The 21,489-nt window shown below is 44.7% G+C and overlaps 1 protein-coding gene across 1 annotated transcript in view; it reads right to left on the reverse strand.

Moving 5' to 3' along the window:
- The window catches only part of NECAB1 (N-terminal EF-hand calcium binding protein 1), an 80,685-nt gene that overhangs the window by 30,694 nt on the left and 28,502 nt on the right, over positions 1 to 21,489 (reverse strand). Inside the window, exons 3-4 of the mRNA XM_015406056.1 lie at positions 15,791 to 15,816; positions 11,783 to 11,880 (exon numbers count right to left, since the gene is read on the reverse strand). Of these exons, the coding sequence (XP_015261542.1) occupies positions 11,783 to 11,880; positions 15,791 to 15,816 (124 nt within the window). The remainder of the gene's footprint in view (positions 1 to 11,782; positions 11,881 to 15,790; positions 15,817 to 21,489) is intronic.

Here is a 21,489-nt window from a genome sequence, read left to right on the forward strand (position 1 = left end):
ATTGCAGCCTTGGTGTCGCAGACCTTTACATCTCCATCAATAACAGACAGGTGGGGAAAATATTTGGATCAGAACATAGTTCAGGATGTATCGATCTCTTCTGCTTCTGACTGGTTATAAGAATAGCATCCCAGAATATTGAACCTCATAGAACTGGTGTGAAATATGAGTGGGGGTGGAGGGAAGACCATGTTCACTCTCCTAACTTTCTTGAAGGAAAAATGGGATAAAAATATAAGGGGTAAAAATAAATACCACTGTACAGTCCAAGTTTTGTTTTTTGCTCCAAGACCACTGAGGCACTGGCTGTCTGGTGTGCTTGTCTTTCTGGGTACGGAATTCAGATAATACAGTAGAGAAGCAAATTATGGTATCATGGCTCCTTTTTATAAAGGTCTTGCAGAAATGCACATAATTGCATTATTCCCGAGCGGATATGTTTCCAGTTCAGATAAAAAGAGAAACAGTCAAAGATGCAGTTTGATTGTTATTGACAAAAAAGAGAGTGCAATTATATTGAAAACTTTGTGTGTGCTTCTATATTAAAAGCTGTTGGTATTGATTTAATGTGTGAGCATTATTATTCCTCGCTAGCTGCAAAATCTAAGTACCGGCTTCTCCGGGCTCCAAGGGTGTAAAACATGTGCAAGAAATCAAAGGAAGCCCCAGGAGTCCAAATTATACCACCTTCCAGGGGAAAACTCCCTTCAGTACACAAGAGGAAACATTCTCTGCTCCAGATTGCTTGCCTCCCAGCTCCCATCCTTGATATTTTTTTCATTAGTCTTGCAGCTGTTGGCCTTTGGGGCCATCATGCTTATAAATATATTAAATACCAACACTGCACAGATGCGCCATTCCAGAGTTGTTGTGAAAGGATTAGAGTTTAAAATATCTCTTGCAGTATTTGGGAAGATAAGATGTGACCTTCTGCTCAGTATGACAGAACAATTGGTCTTTCATGAAGTCTAGAGGTAGAATGATCTGTCAGCCAGATAGTACAAAGTACTGATATATTTATTGATGCAAAAAACAATAAAGTTTGTCCAAATTACACATGAAAGTTTCATGACTGGAAACCCCAAACATATTGATTTGGTTCCTAAGTCACACAAGCAGGATCATGCTAGTTGAAGGCATCGTCCCTGCCTCCCTCTTTCCCCTCCAGCCCTCTGTGCCCTCCCAAATTGTGTTCCTTTGGGTCTGTGGTCTCTCTGATATAGTATGGGGGAGGGACAAAGCAGAGAGATCTGCAATGGGTAGCTCTGCCAACCTCCAGGTGGCACCTGGAGATCTTCCACTATTACCATTGATCTCCAGACAACCAAGATATTTCCCCTGGAAAAATGACTACTTTGGCGGGGGGGGCTCTTCTTCTTGGGCTCCATCCCCAAAATCTCCAGGTATTTCCTAACCCAGTGCTGGCAACCCTAGCAATGGGAGGGGAGACTGGCAAGAATCACTCTCCCCTCCTTTACTAATGGGAATCCCATTCTGCCCACAGAACAGTTTTTACATCAATGGAATGGGAACTAGGGATCTAACCCCTTACTTGGCCATAAAAACAGCTGCGTCCACACCATATGGCTATAGTTCTAGAGAAGCAAAGGGTAACTCCCCCCTCCCACACACACACACTGTTTTCCCAATCTAGCCCTGGGGAGCTGTTATTTACCCAGTTTGAATAAATACAAGGTACCTGCATCAGGGCTTGTATGTTTTCAGATTGCAAAACAGTACTGGGACTTACTCAGTGCTATGGTTCAGGAAGTCCCAGGTTCAATCCCTGGCATATGCAGCTTGAAAAGGGATATATAGCCGCAACAGTGGGAGAGCTCTTGGCCTCAGCTATTGGACACGCACTGCTAATCAGAGCAGACAAGGCTTTGTTAGGTTGGACCACTGCTGTGACTCATTTTTATCCATTTCATGCATCCATTTTTACATGAGAAGGGCAATAGCTTAGCATGGTAATGTGTGCTTTTAATGCATGAGATCACAGGTTTAATCCCTGGGATCTCTGGTTTACAATCGGATGCCAGGTAATAAGGATAGGGAAGTTCACAGTCTGAGAGGTCCTGGAAAGTTGCTGCTAGGCAAACTGGACAGTACTAATACCCAATGGTCTCATTCAGTATACGGTAGTTTCCTTGGTTCTTTATGCAGGAATAAAAAGCTAAGAGAAGCCATTAGATCAAATGTACTGTCCGGCCAACATAGTCTTTATATCTGCATAAGAGATCAATTTAAACAATCTCATTAAAGGCCTCTATCTTAAGCACACTTTGGAAGTAAAACCCATTGAAATTAGGGTTCAGTGCACATTTATGTTGAAGTAGCTAGATACAGATTTGGGCTGTAAAGCCTTATACACGAAAAATTCTTAGTTAAAGATATGTAAACATCACTCCTAATGTCAATCTACAGTGAAAGGGAAATGCTTAGAATTAGCTCTTATTCGGGATCTGCAACTACTGCTTATATTGTTCATCTTATGCCCCCCCCCCCCCGGGGGGCCGAAATCGACTTCATCCACCTAGAACTGCTTGGATTGCTGCTGAGTGACAGAAAAGCAATAAAAATACATCTCCACTGCAATGTATTTGCCTGTACCTTCTACACAGTCAATAATACATATTCAATTGCAACCAAGGGAAATAGTGGAGGTAGAAAATGTGGGCAAAGAGCTAAATGAAATTTGTCAGTTCGGGGAATTTGAGGAATTCGCAGACTACCAACTCTCCAGCTGCAAGAGCAGCAGGGAAAATTACATTCCAAGAGATAAACCTAAATAGTAATAAAATAGAAATAATAAGTAATACCAGTCATCTCAGAAAAATTAAATGCGGTGCCAGAAGCCAATCTAACAATTTAGAATGGAGGATTTCATTCATTCGGTTCATAACTTGGACTGGAGAGGATGTACATAATCAGTGAGTTGACCACACCTTAATAGGATTACAGATCAAATTGAAATTTCCTCTGACTTTTGTGTCTTAATTTTCTGCTTCACTTGGGAAGTGAAGGAGAGAGGACGGGCCATGTGGAAAAAGAATGACTCAGAAGATATGTACTTAACAGGTACATCAGCCAGCCAGAACACCTAGCCCATTTTCACATAAAACAGCATTGTCCCCAACGGGTACTCATGACCCCAGCCTTGGTGTTTATAAAACAGGATGGAGTGGCAGCCAAGAGTGCCTTCTAATCAGCTGCAGTTTGCCAATTCTTTCCTTTATTAGACTCTGCCGCCCTGACTGCTCATTTTGTGTGACCTTGCGGTTGGATTACTGTAGCATTCTGTGATGAAATGATGAATTTTCTACTTTGTAAATGCTTTGTAAATGCTGCATTATTTTGTGAATGCCCAGAGATTAAGTTCCAACTGCCCTTACAGGTAGTCTGGTCAGTTCTCCCCAACTCCCTGTCTCAATCCCATCTGACTTCGTTTGATGGAAGAAGCAGAGAAATGTCTTGTTTGCAGATAAAAGTAGTGCAGCTGAAGGTGGGTTGGGCAGGAGTCAGTTTAGAATAGAGGCGGAGGTTTGGCTCAAAACCTAATTCTGCTCCCCCCCCCACAACACATCTGAAACTGGCTGTATGTGCAGCACCTTTAGAAAAGAAGCAAGAGCTTTGCTTGTATCTTCTGGCAGGCAGAGCTACCAGAGAGTCAGAGGCCAGTCTTGCTGTGCCCTAGAGCAGGGATGCTTTCTTCTATCTGCCAAAAATTTAAGAGAGATGCTCCTTTGGATGAAGGGTGTAATTCCTGAGAATTTCATCTGAATTAGAAAGGGGCAGGGAATTAAAACCAATTAATATGGCCTCTGAACTCCAAACATGTGACTTAATCTTAAGAGAATCTAAACCAAAATTTAACAAACAAAATGAACAAAAAACAAATTTTCTATGCATAACTCTAATTTGAACTGTGCCTAGAAAAACACACTGATTGTCTATGATTTCCTGATTTGTGTCCACTGCATTTCTATGACATGCTTTTATCCTTAACGTTTACTATAATAAGTTTTAGCACGGTTGTGGTCCACATGATGGCCATGTGAAGTAAGAAGTGGATCTTTTGACAGCTCTAGGAGACAATTATGTATGACTTCTGTTGTTTTGTATGTAATAATGAAGAGGCACCCCAAGTTCATGATGCCTCTGCATCTGTCATAAACATGCAATGAAAAAAACAATAACAGGAATCGAAAGGGCTTTCAAATCTCTAAGTATTCAGTTTTCAGCACTTCAGGTTGTTACGTCAAATAGAGAGACAGCTAAAACACAATTCTCCCCGTTTCCACTTGGACCAGGCAAACTGTAACCTGACAGACATGAGAAAAATCTCTCTCAAACCAATTGTTAATCTAGTCACAGTTCTATTTTGCAACCAAAGTGACTCATAGCGGCTCATCTCCAGGAGAGAAGAAATGGGATTTATATGTGACATTTTATTCCATCTCCTTCCTCTCCCTTGACACTCCTCTATAAATATCCAAGATTTTCACCCCTGCCTCGTATGCTCTGCCTCAGAGACACAATAATATGGCATTAACCAGACTTTTAAAGTATTTAATTCATGTACTATTTTATATTGTTTCTGGCTTTGTCTCCTGCTCAGTACCATGACATGAAGACTGTCAGAATACACAACATTAAAGTCTCAAATAGAAACTGAGCTGGCATATGTACTACAATCACTGGAACCTGCTCAAGATGTGGCCCAAACAGTCACCACAGGGATGCACTGAAAACTTCCCCCTAAATAAATCTGAGGATGGAAGTGCACAATCCCACCCCAGCTGGAGGGCCAAATGATTATCCTATAGTTTCCTCTTCCTGCTCAAATTAAAGCCTTACTCATCAGCATAGCTAAAGCAGTCACCCCATTTACAATGAAATGGAGCTGGTTGCAGAAGACAGCGAGGTAGGAAGCTGGCTTCTCTCCGCCAAGGTCAACTGGGGTGATGTAAAGTTTAAACCATAAACTTGTCCAGGGGTGGCAGCCCAACCCCCACACTCACCTGCTCCAGAAGAGACTCCAGCAGCAGACAGCTTTGCCCAGCCACTGCTGAGGCAGGCACTCCCACAAGACACTGTGGAGAAAGGGGCAAGGCCACACCCAGAAATGCTGCAACAGCAGCTTTAGAGCATGGCTGACCCAGCACAGGCCTCAAATGGGAGGTGGGGCAGCGCAGCAGGCTACACCTGGGAATAAGCCAGAGGAGGAAGCCAGCAGCAGCCGGGGTCTCCTGGGGACTGTGCAGGCAGGAAGAGCAGCCTCTTGAAGTCTCAGGGAATGGGAGGGCAGGGCTTGATTGGAAACAATGTCATTGACATTTTTCACCCTCTGTCTATCATGCCACATACCAAATTCTCCTTATTGGTAGCAGGTGGGGGGAGCGGTTAAAGCTGGAAATCTGCTTCCCCGGGGGGGGGGCAGGAGCCCAGATTACTTTCAATCACCATGAGCCCATGCCTGAAGAGAGGGCATTGGGGGAGTACAAGGCCAGCCTACCCCCAGATAAGTCTTTATTAGGCCAGCCCAGGGAAGGCTGGGGAGGAAGACGGACCTACCCCATCTCAGTCAGGGAAAGGTTGTGGGGCGGGGGGAGGCATGGCAGACCTGGACTTTTGCCCCAGGCAAAGAAGACCTGGACAAAGCTCTAAACCTGGATACTTTTTGTTTGACATTCTTTTTGGAAGGGAATGTTCCAGAAGTGCCACCTCCTGTTCTGTTACCTCAAGTCTTCTGTAGGTGGGCTCCCCCCCCCCCCCCATTGCCTTCCATCCCCAATCTAGTCCATGGTGAGGCCATGTGATCATGACTTTGGACGGGAGATTTGGGGGAGGACACCTGAGGAACTAGATTTCTCAGAGGAGTTCTGCACATAAGTGCTTTGATTGGAAACACTTGTGCCATTGACATTTTTCACCCTCTGCCTATCCATGCCACATTACCAAACTCTCCTTATTGGTAGCAGGTGGAGGGAGCGGTTAAAGCTGGAAATCTGCTTCCTGTTGGAAATGTGGTTATGTCACTAAATTCCACTTAGAGTTGATTTGAGATGACTTTGGAGATTACTGTTTGAGGAAAACATCTATGGGATTCTGAAGGAACCTAAAAGGTTTTGGGAAACTACTCAAGGGTATTTTCACTTCCTGGTTTTATGTTTTTATGATTTTCTCTGTTAATTTAGGAGATGCCTCAAGCAAGTTACTGAAGTGGCAACATATAAACGTTTCAAATAAATGGAAATAAATTCTTTTCTGGATCAATAAAACCAAATTTAGTGCCATCAAAGTGATGTTTCACTCATATTTATCAATCCATGGATATGATGCATCACGAATTCTCAGGCTCAAATTATATATTCTGAGAAGCCTGTTGCTGCTTCCAGGGCAGCCCCACAACCCCCCACCCCCCGATGTTGCCTGGTAATGCTTATTTAAAGAAATCATAGTTAAAGAAGAGGCCATTATGTTCAGAGTACCCCTCCTCAGGAGGCAGTAGCCAATGTAATGGATGGGGGCAGTAACACACTAAGTATGTTAATTTCACATCACCAATATTTGGTACAGAGATGCAGGCTCTCAAGGGCAGCCATGTGCTCTTCCAAATTCCAACATACATTTTGGCCCGCAACCTGGGTTGGCGTATTTCACTTTTCTTTCAACACCACTCTGTTGTCTTCACACATCTGTTAAGCAATTATTACTGAAAGTGTTTTCAGGCATGATTTCAAACCAGTTAATAATATAAGGATATAAAAAAGCAAATCATTTTTCATTTGAAATATTTTCACTTGAGTTCAGGTTTTGATTCCCTTTCCAAGAAATGCTGATCTGGTGTTTGTCAGCTGCAGACCATCTATTTTTTCTTCTTCTCCCCCTTTACTTGGTTACCCTGGATACCAAAAATGAATGATTCATCCAGGGACTTGGCCCAGCATTTCTCCTCAGAAAAAAACACCCACTAAACGAGGACCTCTGTGGCTTTGGAGGGTCTAGTTTTCCCACTGAACCGATTCAGCATTCTTTGTTGATCTGACTCCAGGCTGCACAGCTAAGGCCTGTTAGCCAACATTTACATTTCCTTTCATCACTTATGAATTAATGAGCCAGGTGTCTGAAAGACTGCCTAGAAAAACACTCATGGAGCCTGATCATGAGAGACGCTGTAATTCCATGTCCAACACCTACCCCCACCCCCCAACCATTGTATAAAAAGGTCCTTGGCATTGGCCTCTCATAACTCCATTAGCCATAGTGTTCCACCTATGCAGTTAAGATAGAAAGCAGTGTACTTGTCAATACAAAAGTGGTATTTCAGAGATTAGCTTCAAGTTCCTATTTTTATCACGGTCTGGTATAGACTGACCCACCCCCACCCCACCCCTCCCCACTCCACTTGGGCTCAGCCAATCTGGCCTGGTTGATCCATGCCACAGCAACCTCAAGGCTGGACTATTCTAACATACTCTGCTTGGGGAACCTTCAGCTGGTACAAAACATGGCTGCTCATTTGTTAGCTTGAGCAAGCAGCACTGAACACGTGGCACCGGGGCTGAGAACTCACTGGCTGCCTGTTGGTTTTCACGTTCAGTTCAAGGCCTTCAGCTTTAAAGCCCCGCTTCGCTGAAGGCACACACATCTCTGGGAATTTTGTCACCCAACATGTTCCTTTGCAGCAGCTCCACTTGGGAACAGGGCCCATGGACAGTGCCATCTTGCAGACAGGGACAGTTAATTCCTGCTTCAGAGCATATTTCATAGCAGCCCCTACTTTGTGGGATCTGTCAGGAAGGTCCCCACTTTTCTGGAGGCTTTGCAATGCCAGATTTTTTTAAAGGGATTTTTTAAAAAATAAGTGACTAGGTTTTTTGTCCTGGAGGTCACTGGGGGTGGGAGGCAGTGTTCCCTCTAAGCTGAGTTAGTGTGAGCTAGCTCACAGATTTTTAGCCTCTGGCTCACACATTTTTGTCTTAGCTCAGGAAGGATGGCTCCAGAGCAAACTCATTTATGCAGTAGCCAAATCACTCGCTCACAACTTTAATGCCAGTAGCTCACAAAGCAGAATTTTTGCTCAGAAGACTCCACAGCTTAGAGGGAACATTGGTGGGAGGTATTTGTGAATTCCCTGCATTGTGCAGGGGTTGGACTAGATGCTGCTGGAGGTCCCTTCCAAATCTATGATTCTAAAATCCTAGGGCTGCCAACCTCCAGGTGGTGGCTGGAGATTCTCCCGCTCTTACAGCTGATCTCTAGGTGACAGATCACTTCACCTGTAGAAAATGGCCACTTTCTAAGCTGGACTCTATAGAATTATGCCCCAAACTCTGCCGTCCTCAGACTCCACCTCCAAAATCTCCAAGTATTTCCAAACCTGGAGCTGGCAACCCTATTTAACAATCCTAAGAATGGTGTAACTCTACTGTTAATGCCAGTGGATTGGCTTCTGGGCTTGGAGCTGACCTATGTGTTACATGTTGTATATCAAGGCACACTGTTTTATGCTTTTGTTATTTCACATCATTACTATAACCAACCTTGAGTCCCTCCCTGGGAGAAAGGCGAGCTAAAAAAATGCTGTGAATCTTAAAATTCCATTGAAGTTTATCATAGAAAATAACTTCCAAACATAGTTGGAATTGTCCTGTTGGGTCACATCAAAGATCCATCTATTTTAGCATCCTTTCAGCAGGGGTAGCCAGTTAGGCAACTGGATTTTTTTTTTTTTAAAGGCAGTATCAGTTGCTCTTAGTATGTCATTCATTTTTACTCCTCTTTCATATAGTATTTCAGGAACACAGGTCCGGAAGACACACTGGTCCAGGTGTGGATCTTTCTTGGCTTTCCCCCCTGAGCTTTTGACTGGGCTTCCAAAAAATTGCCAAGAGTTCTCTGTATAAATGAAAATACTCCTTGGGAAGGTCTGTGTATAATCAAGGAGGCTTCATGGCAAGGGTGTTTCCCAAGACTGGCCTTGGATATTTTACTGACTGTAGTAGAAAGTTGAAATGGTGCCCCTCTCACTATAATAAAAACTGACACTTTGTCGTCGTCCCCAAACAAGCCCTACTTTCTGAGGCAACTATCTTTCTCTGCCTTAGGAATACCACTGAAGTTCTTAGAAGTTCATGATGCCCATGAAATATTGCTAGTTTCAGTTAATGCCCCACCTACATGCTTACCAGTATCCAGGGGTTATTTTGTAGAAAAAGAGGTGCAGGAGCTCATTAGCATAACTCATTTGCATATGCCACACCCCCTGACATCACCGGAAGTGTGTCAGAAGGCAACACCGTTAATGCCCCACCTACATGCTTACCAGTATCACAGATCTTGAATCCTGTGGGTCAGGTGTGAATTTGCTACAGGTTTGCCAGCTCTGGGTTGTTCCTTGAGGCACTTAAGGAGGCAGTAGTGCACCCTCTCTTGAAAAAGCCATCTCTGAATCCGGCCAAATTGGCCAACTATCGGCCGGTTTCCAACTTGCCGTATTCGGGCAACAGAGAGGATAACAGAGAGGGCAGTGGCAATGCAGCTACAGGGCTTTTTGGATGACGCTTCCATTTTAGATCCCTTCCAGGCTAGCTTCCACCCAGGCCACGGGACGGAGACAGCACTAGTCGCCCTCACAGACGACCTCCGGTGGCACCTGGATCAGGGCAGATTGGCAGTGCTGCTGTTGTTAGATCTGTCGGCCGTGTTCGATACGGTTGACCATCAGCTGCTGACCCACCGCCTCGCTGATATTGGAGTTCAGGGACTAGCCTTGCAGTGGCTTGTCTCCTTTCTCCCTCCGGGTTGTTCCTTGAGGCACTTAAGGAGGCAGTAGTGCACCCTCTCTTGAAAAAGCCATCTCTGAATCTGGCTGAATTGGCCAACTATCGGCCGGTTTCCAACTTGCTGTATTCGGGCAAGATAATAGAGAGGACAGTGGCGATGCAGCTACAGGGCTTTTTGGATGACGCTTCCATTTTAGATCCCTTGCAGGCCAGCTTCTGCCCAGGCCACGGGACGGAGACAGCACTGGTCGCCCTCACAGACGACCTCCGGAGGCACCTGGATCGGGGCAGATCGGCAGTGCTGCTGTTGTTAGATCTGTTGGCCGTATTCGATACAGTTGACCATCAGCTACTGACCCACCACCTCGCTGATATTGGAGTTCAGGGACTAGCCTTGCAGTGGCTTGTCTCCTTTCTCCAAGATCGGGGACAGAGAGTGGCACTGGGGGATCAGCTATCCCGAAGGCACCCACTGGAATATGGAGTGCCCCAACGGGCAGTGCTGCCTCCAATGCTTTTTAACATCTATATGTGCCCTCTTGCCCAGATTGCCCAGAGGCATGGGCTGGGTTGTCACCAATATGTGAATGACACCCAGTGCTATCTGTTGTTGGACAGCCGGTCTGAATCCAAACCAGAACACATAGGTCTGGTGCTACAAGCCGTGGCTGGTTGGCTTAGGCTGAGACGGATGAAATTAAATCCAACGAAGACGGAGGTCCTGTGCCTGAGCTGGAGTGGTCTAAGGGTAGGGATCCCGCTCCCGACCTTTGATGGGGTGCTACTCGTGCCAGCACCGGAGGTTAGGAGTTTGGGAGTGCTCCTGGATGCCTCCTTATCAATGGAGGCCCAGGTAGCAGCTACCGAGTTTCCCCGAAAATAAGACACTGTCTTATATTTATTTTTTCTCAAGAAGACACACTAGGGCTTATACCACAAATGCATAGAAATCCTGCTAGGGCTTATTTTCGGGGTAGGTCTTATTTTCGGGAAAACAGAGTACTGCCAAGTCGGCCTTCTACCATCTTCGGCTGATTAGGCAGCTGGTTCCCTTCCTTGAACGCAATGACCTGGCAACAGTGATCCATGCAATGGTCACCTCGAGATTGGATTACTGTAATGCCCTCTACGTGGGGCTACCCTTGTCGCAAATCAGGAAGCTGCAGCTGGTGCAAAACACTGCGGCCAGATTGTTGATGGGAATCCCGATTCGGGTGCACATCCAACCTGTACTAAAGACATTGCACTGGCTGCCTATAGCATACCGGATCTGCTTCAAGATGCTGGTTTGGACCTTTAAAGCCCTTTATGGCCAGGGTCCTGCATACCTAAGGGACTGTCTTTCCCCATATGTACCCCAAAGGACACTGCGATCGGGGACCCAGAACTGGCTGGCTGATTCCTGGAAGATCTCCAGCTACCACCTGGAGTCTGGAAACCCTAATTTGCCACTCCCTGGGTCAATGGAATCCCAGCCCGAGGAGGGGTTCAAACCAGAACAAAACCCCTTCAGGCCAGATTCCTCTTGATTTGGGAGTCAACCTTCAACAGCCAGTCCCAGCAATGCTGCAGTTTGCTATACAGCTCTGAGGTTAGGTGCACTACTTCCAGACAATTCATCACTGAAGAAAGCCTCTAGTCATGCATCTGGAATGTTTCCTGCTTGGCTGTACTATCGTGGACAGTTCCCTGGCCTGCTCAGCTTTCTTCTTCAGCCTCAGGAATGGTGGCGATAACCTGACCTCCTTTCTGGTCTACAAATTCTATCCCAGCCAACTTACTCTGTCTGCAGCCTCTCTTGATCCTGCACATACTCAGTGATGAATGCCTTGCAATGGTTTGGGCTAAGAACCAGGAGGGGAAACCCCATAATCTTAAGTCCACACCAGGTCTGTATTCATCAAGCAGATTAGGCAAATATGTTTCCCATATACTTGAGCCATAATCACCACTGAACGTTTAACATGACAATAAATAAAACTCCTCCTTACTTTCTTTGTTTTGTCCATTGCCTTCAGAATAGACACATTGAGGTCTTCCAGAGCAGACAACACATTTTCATACTCCCCCAGGTGCTGGGAAAAATATTCTAGAAGAATTAGATATTCACAGCTCAAAAACTGGAAATGATCCAGGAATTAAAACAACACGTGTTTAACAAGTATCAAATAAACGTATGTATATAACAGGAAGCAAAAGGATCTGTCTCCCAATGGAATTCTTTTATCAGTATTTTGACTGCACATGCTTAGAACATCTGAAGAATGTTAGAGTGTCTTGTCTAAGACCACCTAGCAAGTTTGTTATTTCCAGGGTCCCCAACCTTTCTGAGCCTGTGGGCAACTTTGAAATTTTGACACAAGGTGGTGGGCACAGCCACAAAATGGCTGCCACAGGAAGTGGAGCCAACCTCTCGGAAAAAGCCCAAGTGCAGGAGTGAAGAGAGGCTGTTTAAAAAACACGCTGGGAAAGAGGAGTGAGAGAGAATAAAACCAACACTGTGGTGGCGGCTACCTCTGAAACAATGCTATCTTAATCTGCACAGCCAGTTGGCTCTCCAGTGGCCAGTCAGAAGCCCTGCTGGGCAAAAGCCCCACCTGGCCCCGCCCACCTTCCAAAAACACTTGGCAGGAACCAGGAAAGGTGTTGGCAGGCACCATGTTGGGTGCCTCAGATTTATTGTATGAGATTTATACCCTACTTTGCATGTACATAAATATGTACAGCTTCGGTGGGAAGGTAACAACGTTCCATGCATCTTGGTGTTTAGTCATGCCGGCCACATGACCACGGATATGTCTTTGGACAGCGCTGGCTCTTCAGCTTGGAAACGGAGATGAGCACTGCCCTCTAGCATCAGATTCGACTGGATTTCAAGCAAGGGAAACCTTTACCTCCCCCCCCCCCAGAAGACAGCTTACAACATTGTTTTCATCTCCTCCATTTTTTCCTCACAATAACAATCCTGTGAGGCTAGGCTGAGGGAGAACAACTGGCCCTAATTCACTCAAGGAACTTCCATGGCAGAGTGGGCCCTCGAACCTGGGTCTCCCAGATCCTAGTCTGAGACTCCAACCACCATACTGAGCTTCAAGGCAAAGGTGAGGTTTGATCCAGAGTCTTCGGGATTCATGGTTCAGTCTCTAAACCATGGAATCATAACACTGTGGAATACTGCCCAGAGATTAAAAGACAATAATTTGGTAGAGAATCCATAGTATTCTAAATTGATTCAAATTAGGGGAGGGTTGAAGAGAAAGGACACATAGGCTGAATTATGTTATTTGCTTCATTCCCCAATGAATAATAGGCTAAATTATGTTAATTGCTTCATTCCCCAATGAATAAAGTGAAGTATATTTCAATAAGATAATTTAGAGAAGGAAGGGGAGATGCATTTTTTTTTTATCACAGAAGGAAAATAAATACAGAATTGGTATTCCTCTCCTAGAACAGCTGGTGTACATTTTAAGAGCATTAGGCTAAGGAGAAATACTGAAGTCCACAACAAAGAGACTGGAAAAATAACATGCCACCCAAGATTTAGGTGTCAACTTCTGTCCTCATTTAGAAATTTCAGACTGCCTGATCCTCAAATATTAACATAGCTAACATACCTACCCAAACAAGGCTTTTGAGCCCTTCTTATCTCACAGCATTTGTTTGGGTGGCCATAACCTAACAACCCTGAACTACGGTAGATCAAGATGGCTAGCCGTGTTAGTCTGTCTGTAACAGCAGAAAAGAGCAAGAATCCAGTAGCACTTTAAAGACTAACAAAATATATGGCAGGGTATGAGCTTTCGTGAATTACTGCTCACTTCTTCTGAACTATATGCTAGAGCTCCAGTGGTGGAATCTGGCTTGTAAATATCTCTTGCAGCTTTGAAAATGTATTTCTGGAGTGACCAGATTCAGTAAAGATCCCATACTTGTAACTGCTGTGCAAGAGAGAGTCATGCCCAAAATTTCAGAAGAGGAAACATCTCTGTGTGACAGCATACTTTCTTCTGCATAACTACAAAAGATGTGAACTTTATACTGTATATGCACAAGTGAAAGGGAACTTTCCAAAGAGGTATCTGAATTTAGACTATATTACAACTACATTTTGTTCTGCAAAAGTCTCTGCAGTTGTAACTCGACAGTAGCAGAGAAGGGTATTGAGCTCCACAACATCTTTAGGTGTTTCTGGCTGTTACATTTGATATAATTGGCTAATGTTATCAAAGAAGATCAGTTGTGGCAAAAGGATTTCTTTGTTCAGGTTGTGCAGTCTGCTAGTAGGGTCCAAGCGCTGTTTCCCGGGTCTTGTACAAGCTTGTGACTGGGTGCCCCCTCGCTAGTTTCATCCCACACATACAATCCGCCATAAAACAAACACTAAAAACTGATTTATTTCTGAAAGGTCACAGAGAACCTATATGATAGAAATGGACTTACAGCCCAGAGTGCCCCCTTCGGAAGCCCTGGTACTGTACTCGTCCTCTTGTGGACTTTAAGATTAATAGGATATGTGATTTATAATGTTAAGTACAGCTAGGGCTGAGAATCTGTCTCAGATGCTGTGTAAAATTGCAAGTATGCATTTTTTCTCACTGTTGCAGTCAGAGGCTTAGCCTTGGAAGAGACGACTCACACACAAATAAAAGCCAGATCCATTGATCATTATTACAAACTAATGTGCTAGTGAATAAATGGCTTCACACCCCAAACAGCTCCAGAATGGCTACAACAGGGTTTGCTTATTCATTGGGAAAGTATCAATGTATGGTCAGAGGTGCATCAAATTAAGCCTTTTAGAGGTCACACATCAGAAGGCTTAATAAAGGCACGTGTTGGCTTGCATAACAGTGTCCGTATAAGAAAGCTACACCCTACTATCACCGCATTTTTCAGATCTGAATCTCAGTGCGACTACCCTATTCTCTCTGAAAAGGCTTTGGTAAGAATCGTAGAAATTTTATTTATTTATTTGATTTATACCCCACCATCCCTGCTGAATTCAGTAGAATAAGGTACGACATGTATGCATATTTACTTTTAGTCTCTGACATGTGGTAGGGTTTCTCTGTATATTCTTGTTTACTGAATTTACTTAATTATTTACTAATTTTAAATAGTGGTGTAAAAGCAAACACTGGATAATCTTTGGCTGGGACACAAGGTTTTCACCCGTAAAATAAATCAACTTTTGACCTCCTAGATCAGGATGCTGGTACCTGATAAGTAGGGTTGCCAACTTCCAGGTGGAGCCCAGAGATGTCCCAGTATTACAATTCTTCCCCAGATGACAGAGTAGGGTTGCCAGGTCTCACCTCGATCTCAGTACGGGGCTCCAGGCCAGCTCATGAAGTCTTCTGGCACACGTGCTCTGCACACACATCACGATGATGTCACCCAGAAGTGATGTCATCACACTGGGCACGTCATTCAGAGGACACTCTAGCATTCCACACAACGTGCCTGGTGCAATGACATCACCTCCGGGTGACATCATTGCACTGAGCACGTTGGATGCGCCAGACTCTTCAGGGGTGGGGCTCCCGTGCCAGCCAGCTGGCTGGTAGCGGATTGGGACCCCCTGCCCCCATTGGGAGGTTGGCAAGCCTATGAAAGAGATCCGTTCCCCTGGAGAAAATGGCTGCTTTGGAGTATGGATTCTATGGCACTGTACCCTGCTGAGGTCCCTCCCCAAATCCCACACTCCCCAGGCTCCACACACCCCTAAATCTCCAGGTATCCCCCTACCCAGTGCTGGTAACCCTACAGTGGTCATTAGAGGGAAAGGAAGAGGAAGTGGTTAATGCTTTACTTTAGGACAGCCAAAGAGACTTTTAGTTTCAAAGCAGCTGGTTTGAAACAATGCTCCCCCATAAGTGGGTTATTAAATCATAATACTCTCCACCCCACCCCTGCTTGGGACCTATCTGTTAGACCCCCAGAAGTAATCAGTTCAGCTTCCTCATTCAAATAATAATTAAGGGGAATAAACTTACCAAACAGCTCTTCCGTGTCAATGTTGCTGAAAAAGGACATCACAACATGAGAAACATATTTCAGTTTTATACATCATCAGTTTTAATCACACATTTATTCAGATGTATAGCCTACCCTATTCCAAAACCTCTGGGCTGGTCACAATAGCAAAAATTTGTCAAATAAGAGTCCTAGTCTATACATCCCCCCCCCCCATCTTTTCCTCAGGTGACCAAAGACCAGTTCAAAAAAGTCAGTTTTGCGGTTCTTTCTTTAGGCCTGTTGTTCAGCTAATCTGCAGTGAGAAAGAGTCTCACAAAAGAAGCCACAAAAATGTTTCCATTAGTGCCCTTGCTCAAACACCAAGTGTTTCCTAAAGACTGGCACCTCAGAAGAGATCAAAGAGTCTAAAGATACACAAAGGACTGTAAGTACGTTTAAGAGTTTGAAGAAGGCAGCCAACAGACATGACAATAGCCCTCTGTTTGTCTGTTGAAAACATGAACCTGGTTTATTGGCTGTGTTCACATGTTTCCCTCCTTCCCCCCACCTGCATATGGAGAGCACATGCCGGTGTGGTATACTGATTAGAGTTTTTGGCTAGTGCTGGCAAGACCCAGGCTCATATCTCCACTTAGGCCACTCACCATCTCCCAGCATAACCTACCTACTTCACAGAGTTGTGAGGATAAAATGGGGGGGACAGAGAGCCATATATGCTGCCCTGAGCTCCTTGGAGAAAGGGCCAGACCAAAATTCAGTAAATTATATACAAACAAACAAACACAACTGAAAGCTTCCTGGTTCTGTGGGGTCCAAATGCAGGCATTTGGGCAAATGGGAATTTTGGTCACTCCTGGCTTGAAAAGCCGATTTGTGGGGAAGAAAAAGAACTCCAGCCATCTCAAGCGGCTACACTGAAATGTCAGGGTTAACTGGAGTTCACTGGAAGTAAAGGAGCCCAGGCTCCTCTGTGCCATGTGAGAGGGGAAGGAAGCCCAGCAACAGAACTGGATCATCCGATCCTGAACAGACGTCAGAATGTCTGAGTGTATGCCTAGAACAGTGGTGGCGAACCTATGGCACGGGTGCCAGAGGTGGCACTCAGGGCCCTCTCTGTGGGCACACGTGCCATCGCCCCAGCCAGGCCCCACACCATCATTAAAGTGTCGGATTCTCTGCCAAATAATTTTAAGTAAATGAAAGCATTTGGGATTGCTTTCCTTACTTTGTTTGGATAATCTTAAGTTAATGTATGAGTTGTTTTTTCTAAAGTAAAACCTCAGTATTCAGGTTAAATTGCCGTGTTGGCACTTTGCGATAAATAAGTGGGTTTTGGGTCGCAGTTTGGGCACTCGGTCTCTAAAAGGTTCGCCATCACTGGCCTAGAAAAATAGGGAACTCGTGAAGAGCCCAGGTGGATTTCAGTGCAGCAGGATGAAGACATTTCGGAAGCACTGCTGCACTTTGGCCACTGAGTGGTGCAAGCTTGCAGAAAAGTCTCTTATTCTCTAGCCCCGATTTCTTTATCCTGTGTGTAATATACTTATCAGAATGCAACTCAAATCACCTTTCTACATAGTGTCATTAGAATGCAGAATGGAGCAGCTGAGAATAACAAAGCAAGATAATAATAGGCATAATTTCTCAAGTCACAGATAACATCTCGAAATTTGGAACAGAACTTGCTTCCTTGCATAAGAGGAGAATTCAAAAGATTGCATTGACTGTGCAGCTGGCAATGGTGGCACTGAATCGGCTTTTTCAAGTCTCAGAATGCTGGCAATAAGAGCCTCAAGAAACTGCGCAGGACATAAAGGTAGGCTCCTGAACAAAAATTACAGAGTTGTGGTGTGTTGTGCACCGAATTTCAGGTTTTATTTAGCCGTTAGCTTGGGTCATATCCTGCGGGAGCGCACAGGAGCGGAGCTCCGGCAGTAAGGAGCCCAGGGGGCGGGCACATGCAACAAGCCCCACCCCCTGCTCCCAGCAGCCCTCGGTTGGGCCATGAAAAGCAAGAAGCAGCCAGGTAAGTTGCAGAACCCGCCCCCCCACCTTCAGGTACAAGCTCTCCCTCCTCTGTGAGGGCAGATCTGCACGTTCCCCCACCACCACCATAGCTAGCAATCCAATACAGTCCAGTGGCACCTTTAAGACCAAGTTTTATTCAGGTACAAGCTCTCCCTCCTCTGCAGGACAGTCCAGTGGAGCCTGAACGGTGGGTGTTGCCTTCTGACACACTTCCAGTGATGTCAGGGGGTGTGGCATATGCAAATAAGTCATGCTAATAAGTTATGCTAATGAGCTCCTGCATCTCTTTTTCTATGAAATGACCCCTGGCTGTAAGCAGTGGAGCTTCAGAGGGCCCTCTCTTGATAAAAACTTCATTCAGCTCTCATGCTGGATTGTGGTTTGTACATCAATCTGTTGTTAGGCTAAGCCACACTTCCTTGTTTGGATGGAGGTGACACACTGAACTATAGTTTATGCACTACAATTTATTGTAATGCTTGAATTCCGCCAAAGGGTTTTCTCTACTTTGCAGACACATACATTCTTTGAAACATGCTCTTTTTCTGTGCTTTGTATACAAATTAGAGTTGCTAGGTGCCTGTCTGCAATGGGTGAACTCTTGCCCCTGCCCTTCATTGTCTGTGCTCAATCCAGTCAGCATCAGGAGAAGGAGGGGGGTGCTATGTCACCGCCACTGTGATGTCCAAACATCAGCAATGCTTCCCCCTCCAAAGCTCTACTCCCCGGGCATTTGTGGGGGGGGGACTGTGGTCACAGCCCTGGCAATAGGGTTGCCATTTGCCAAGTGGAGGTGGGGGATTATGCGGGCTCCTGCCCACCACTGGCTAGCAGGAGGGATCCCCCCCCCAAAATAGTGATGTTGCATTCGGCAGGCCTACGTCACTTGGAAATGACAACAGCACATTGGTGATGTTGGGGGAGGGGGGTGACGCTCTGGATTTTGGGCAAAACTCTATGGTTTGATGCTGATTTTACCATGCAGGTTTGCCCAAAATCCAGAGCATCGCCCCTGACATCACTGACGTCACTTCTGGGTGATGCAGGCACGTCACATGCGACATCACTGTTTCGAGGCGACATCACTTCCCACTCCCGGAACATCCCCCTCGTCCCCCTGCCAGCAGGCAAAAGGGACCCTGCAACCCTACCTGACAATCCTAAGAGAAATGGTTTCTGGCCTCTAAACATTATTCCTTGAGATATCTTTATATTTACCTGCATGAATTTGGATACAAAATTTCCTATTCAGTGAAGTTCACACAGTCCACAACAACCACATTATTTTTTACAGAAAGAAAACAAAGGAATATCCTCTCAAAATGGCAATAGTATTGGCAAAGTCTTGTCCTCATAAGACACAAATATCAGCCAGGGCTCTTTTTGTAGAAAAAGCCCAGCAGGAACTCATTAGCATAATAGGCCACACCCAACCGCAGAAACTCATTAGCCTATTAGGCCACACCCCTGACAGCACAGCTTATTAGCACATTAGGCCGCACCCCCATGTTACCAGAAGTGTGGTCATCCAGCCACACCCACCTTTTGCTTCTTATTCTGTTTACCTTGTTTGTGGTCAAAACCCAGGCCAGACACCCGTGGTGTGATCACGCTGGCGCGTGGCATTCCCCTCCGGTCCCTCGTTTACCCACCGGCGCCGAGGGAAGGACCCGTGGTGTGCCGCCGGTGCGTCCGATTGCGTAATCACACAACAAACTGCGCCAGGGCAATTAGCCACACCTCCCCCCCGCGATATCCGGTCTGTGTGACCGGGGCCTTAGTTGCACACTCACACATTTTTTAGAAAACCACTTCTCATTTCACTTCACACCTGTATCAAGAACCTTCTGTAGCACCCGAATGGAATTGAGAACCTGCATATCTCAGTGTTAATGCATATTTCAAGAAAGATTATCAGTTGCTGTCTTTCAATCAGCTGTGATAATATGATTTTCCTGAGGATTCAAGAATGAACACTGAACCCTTTTGACTTCTCCTTATTTTGTAACCATACTGAATATGCCTTTTTACTCAGAAAAAGAAAAAAATACTAAAGATATAACTGTAATGAACAGGACACATCAGCCAATGATGGATCAGCTGCAGTAGATAACAAAGGGTGTTTTTTTTTTAAATCAGTAATGTTAAGGAGAATGAAGAGGCTCTTAAATGTTTAGAGAGCCAGAACTCCCTGCAGTGTGTTTTGCTTAATGTCTGGGACTGGAAATTTACCACTTGAAAATTCATTTGATTGTCTGCCACTCTGTATTCTTCTGATGAAGATATATTTCAAAACAGGATGCCTGTCTGCCTGTCTTTCTGTTGGACTTACAATGGATTTTCTGTGAGGTGCATTTAGCATGTCAATTATTACTCATACCAAACTGGATGGCCCTGGCTAGTTTGATCTCCTTAGATCTCAGAAGCTAAGCAGGGTCAGCCCTGGTGAGCAGTGTTCCCTCTAAGCTGAGTAAGTGTGAGCTAGCTCACAGTTTTTTATCCTCCAGCTATTTTTGTCTCGGCTCAGGAAGGATGGCTCCAGAGCCAATTAATTTATGCAGTAGCGAAATCACTCGCTCACAACTTTAATGCCAGTAGCTCACAAAGTAGAATTTTTGCTCACAAGACTCCAAAGCTTAGAGGGAACATTGCTCGTGAGTATTTGGATGAGAGACTACTAAGGAAGTCTAGTAGTCACTATACAGTGGCAGGCAATGGCAAACCACCCCTGAATATCGCTTGCCTTGAAGATCCTACGGGGTCACCATAACTTGTTACTTGACGGCACTTTCCACCACCACCACTTATTATGCATGTTCGCATCCTGAGAGACTCTTCTTGAATATGTATTTAGTACATGTGAATTTAATTCTGTTCAGATAATCATTTTTCTCATTTTAAATTCCATCCTAAGGATTTTCTTCATTGGCTGACGTGTCCTGTCTACCACAATGTGGTAACTCCTTAGTATTTTTTTCAATTCTGTTTGTTCACAGTGTGTCCCGTTTGGTGTGGTCTTTTTTTCTTGTACACCATTTCCCTGAGGATTCCATAATTAAAACAGCTCTTACGCAAATGCAAAGTAAGTAAGGAGAATATTTGCATCCATAATGAGTCTCAAACTGTTCATTTGCTAATAATTCCTAGAAGATGCTTCTCAGACAAGAGGCCTCAGTTGAGGCCATATTTAAATTGCAGACATGCCTGTACTTAGTTCTGGGGGGGGAAACCTGGCTGCCTAAAAATGTGCAGGTAATGTCACCCATTAAATTATTCTTCCATCTTACTTAATAAGACAATGATATGGCAGGCAACACTGTAGGACTCCTTGCTATACTGACCAGTGTGGAGATTATTATGTATGGATGTATGAATGTGGTTGACAAAACAAGTAAAAGTTTCCAGATGCTGACAGAAATGACATACCGACTTAAGGAAATGGGTTACCAATGGGCATATAAAATAATAATAATAATAATGATGATGATGATGATGATGATGATGATGATAATGATAATAATATACTTTATTGTCATTGTACATAGTACAACAAAATTAAAAATGCAATCATTTCGGTGATCTACATCATACTCATATACACTCACACAACCATTCACAACCATCCCATAACTCCCTTAAGGTTCACATTGCAACTTAAACCACCAATGTCACCCAAATTCCAATTTCA

The sequence above is a fragment of the Gekko japonicus genome, unplaced genomic scaffold (assembly GCF_001447785.1).
Source record: "Gekko japonicus isolate JY-2015 unplaced genomic scaffold, Gekko_japonicus_V1.1 scaffold531, whole genome shotgun sequence".
In the NCBI taxonomy this organism is placed as follows: domain Eukaryota; kingdom Metazoa; phylum Chordata; class Lepidosauria; order Squamata; family Gekkonidae; genus Gekko; species Gekko japonicus.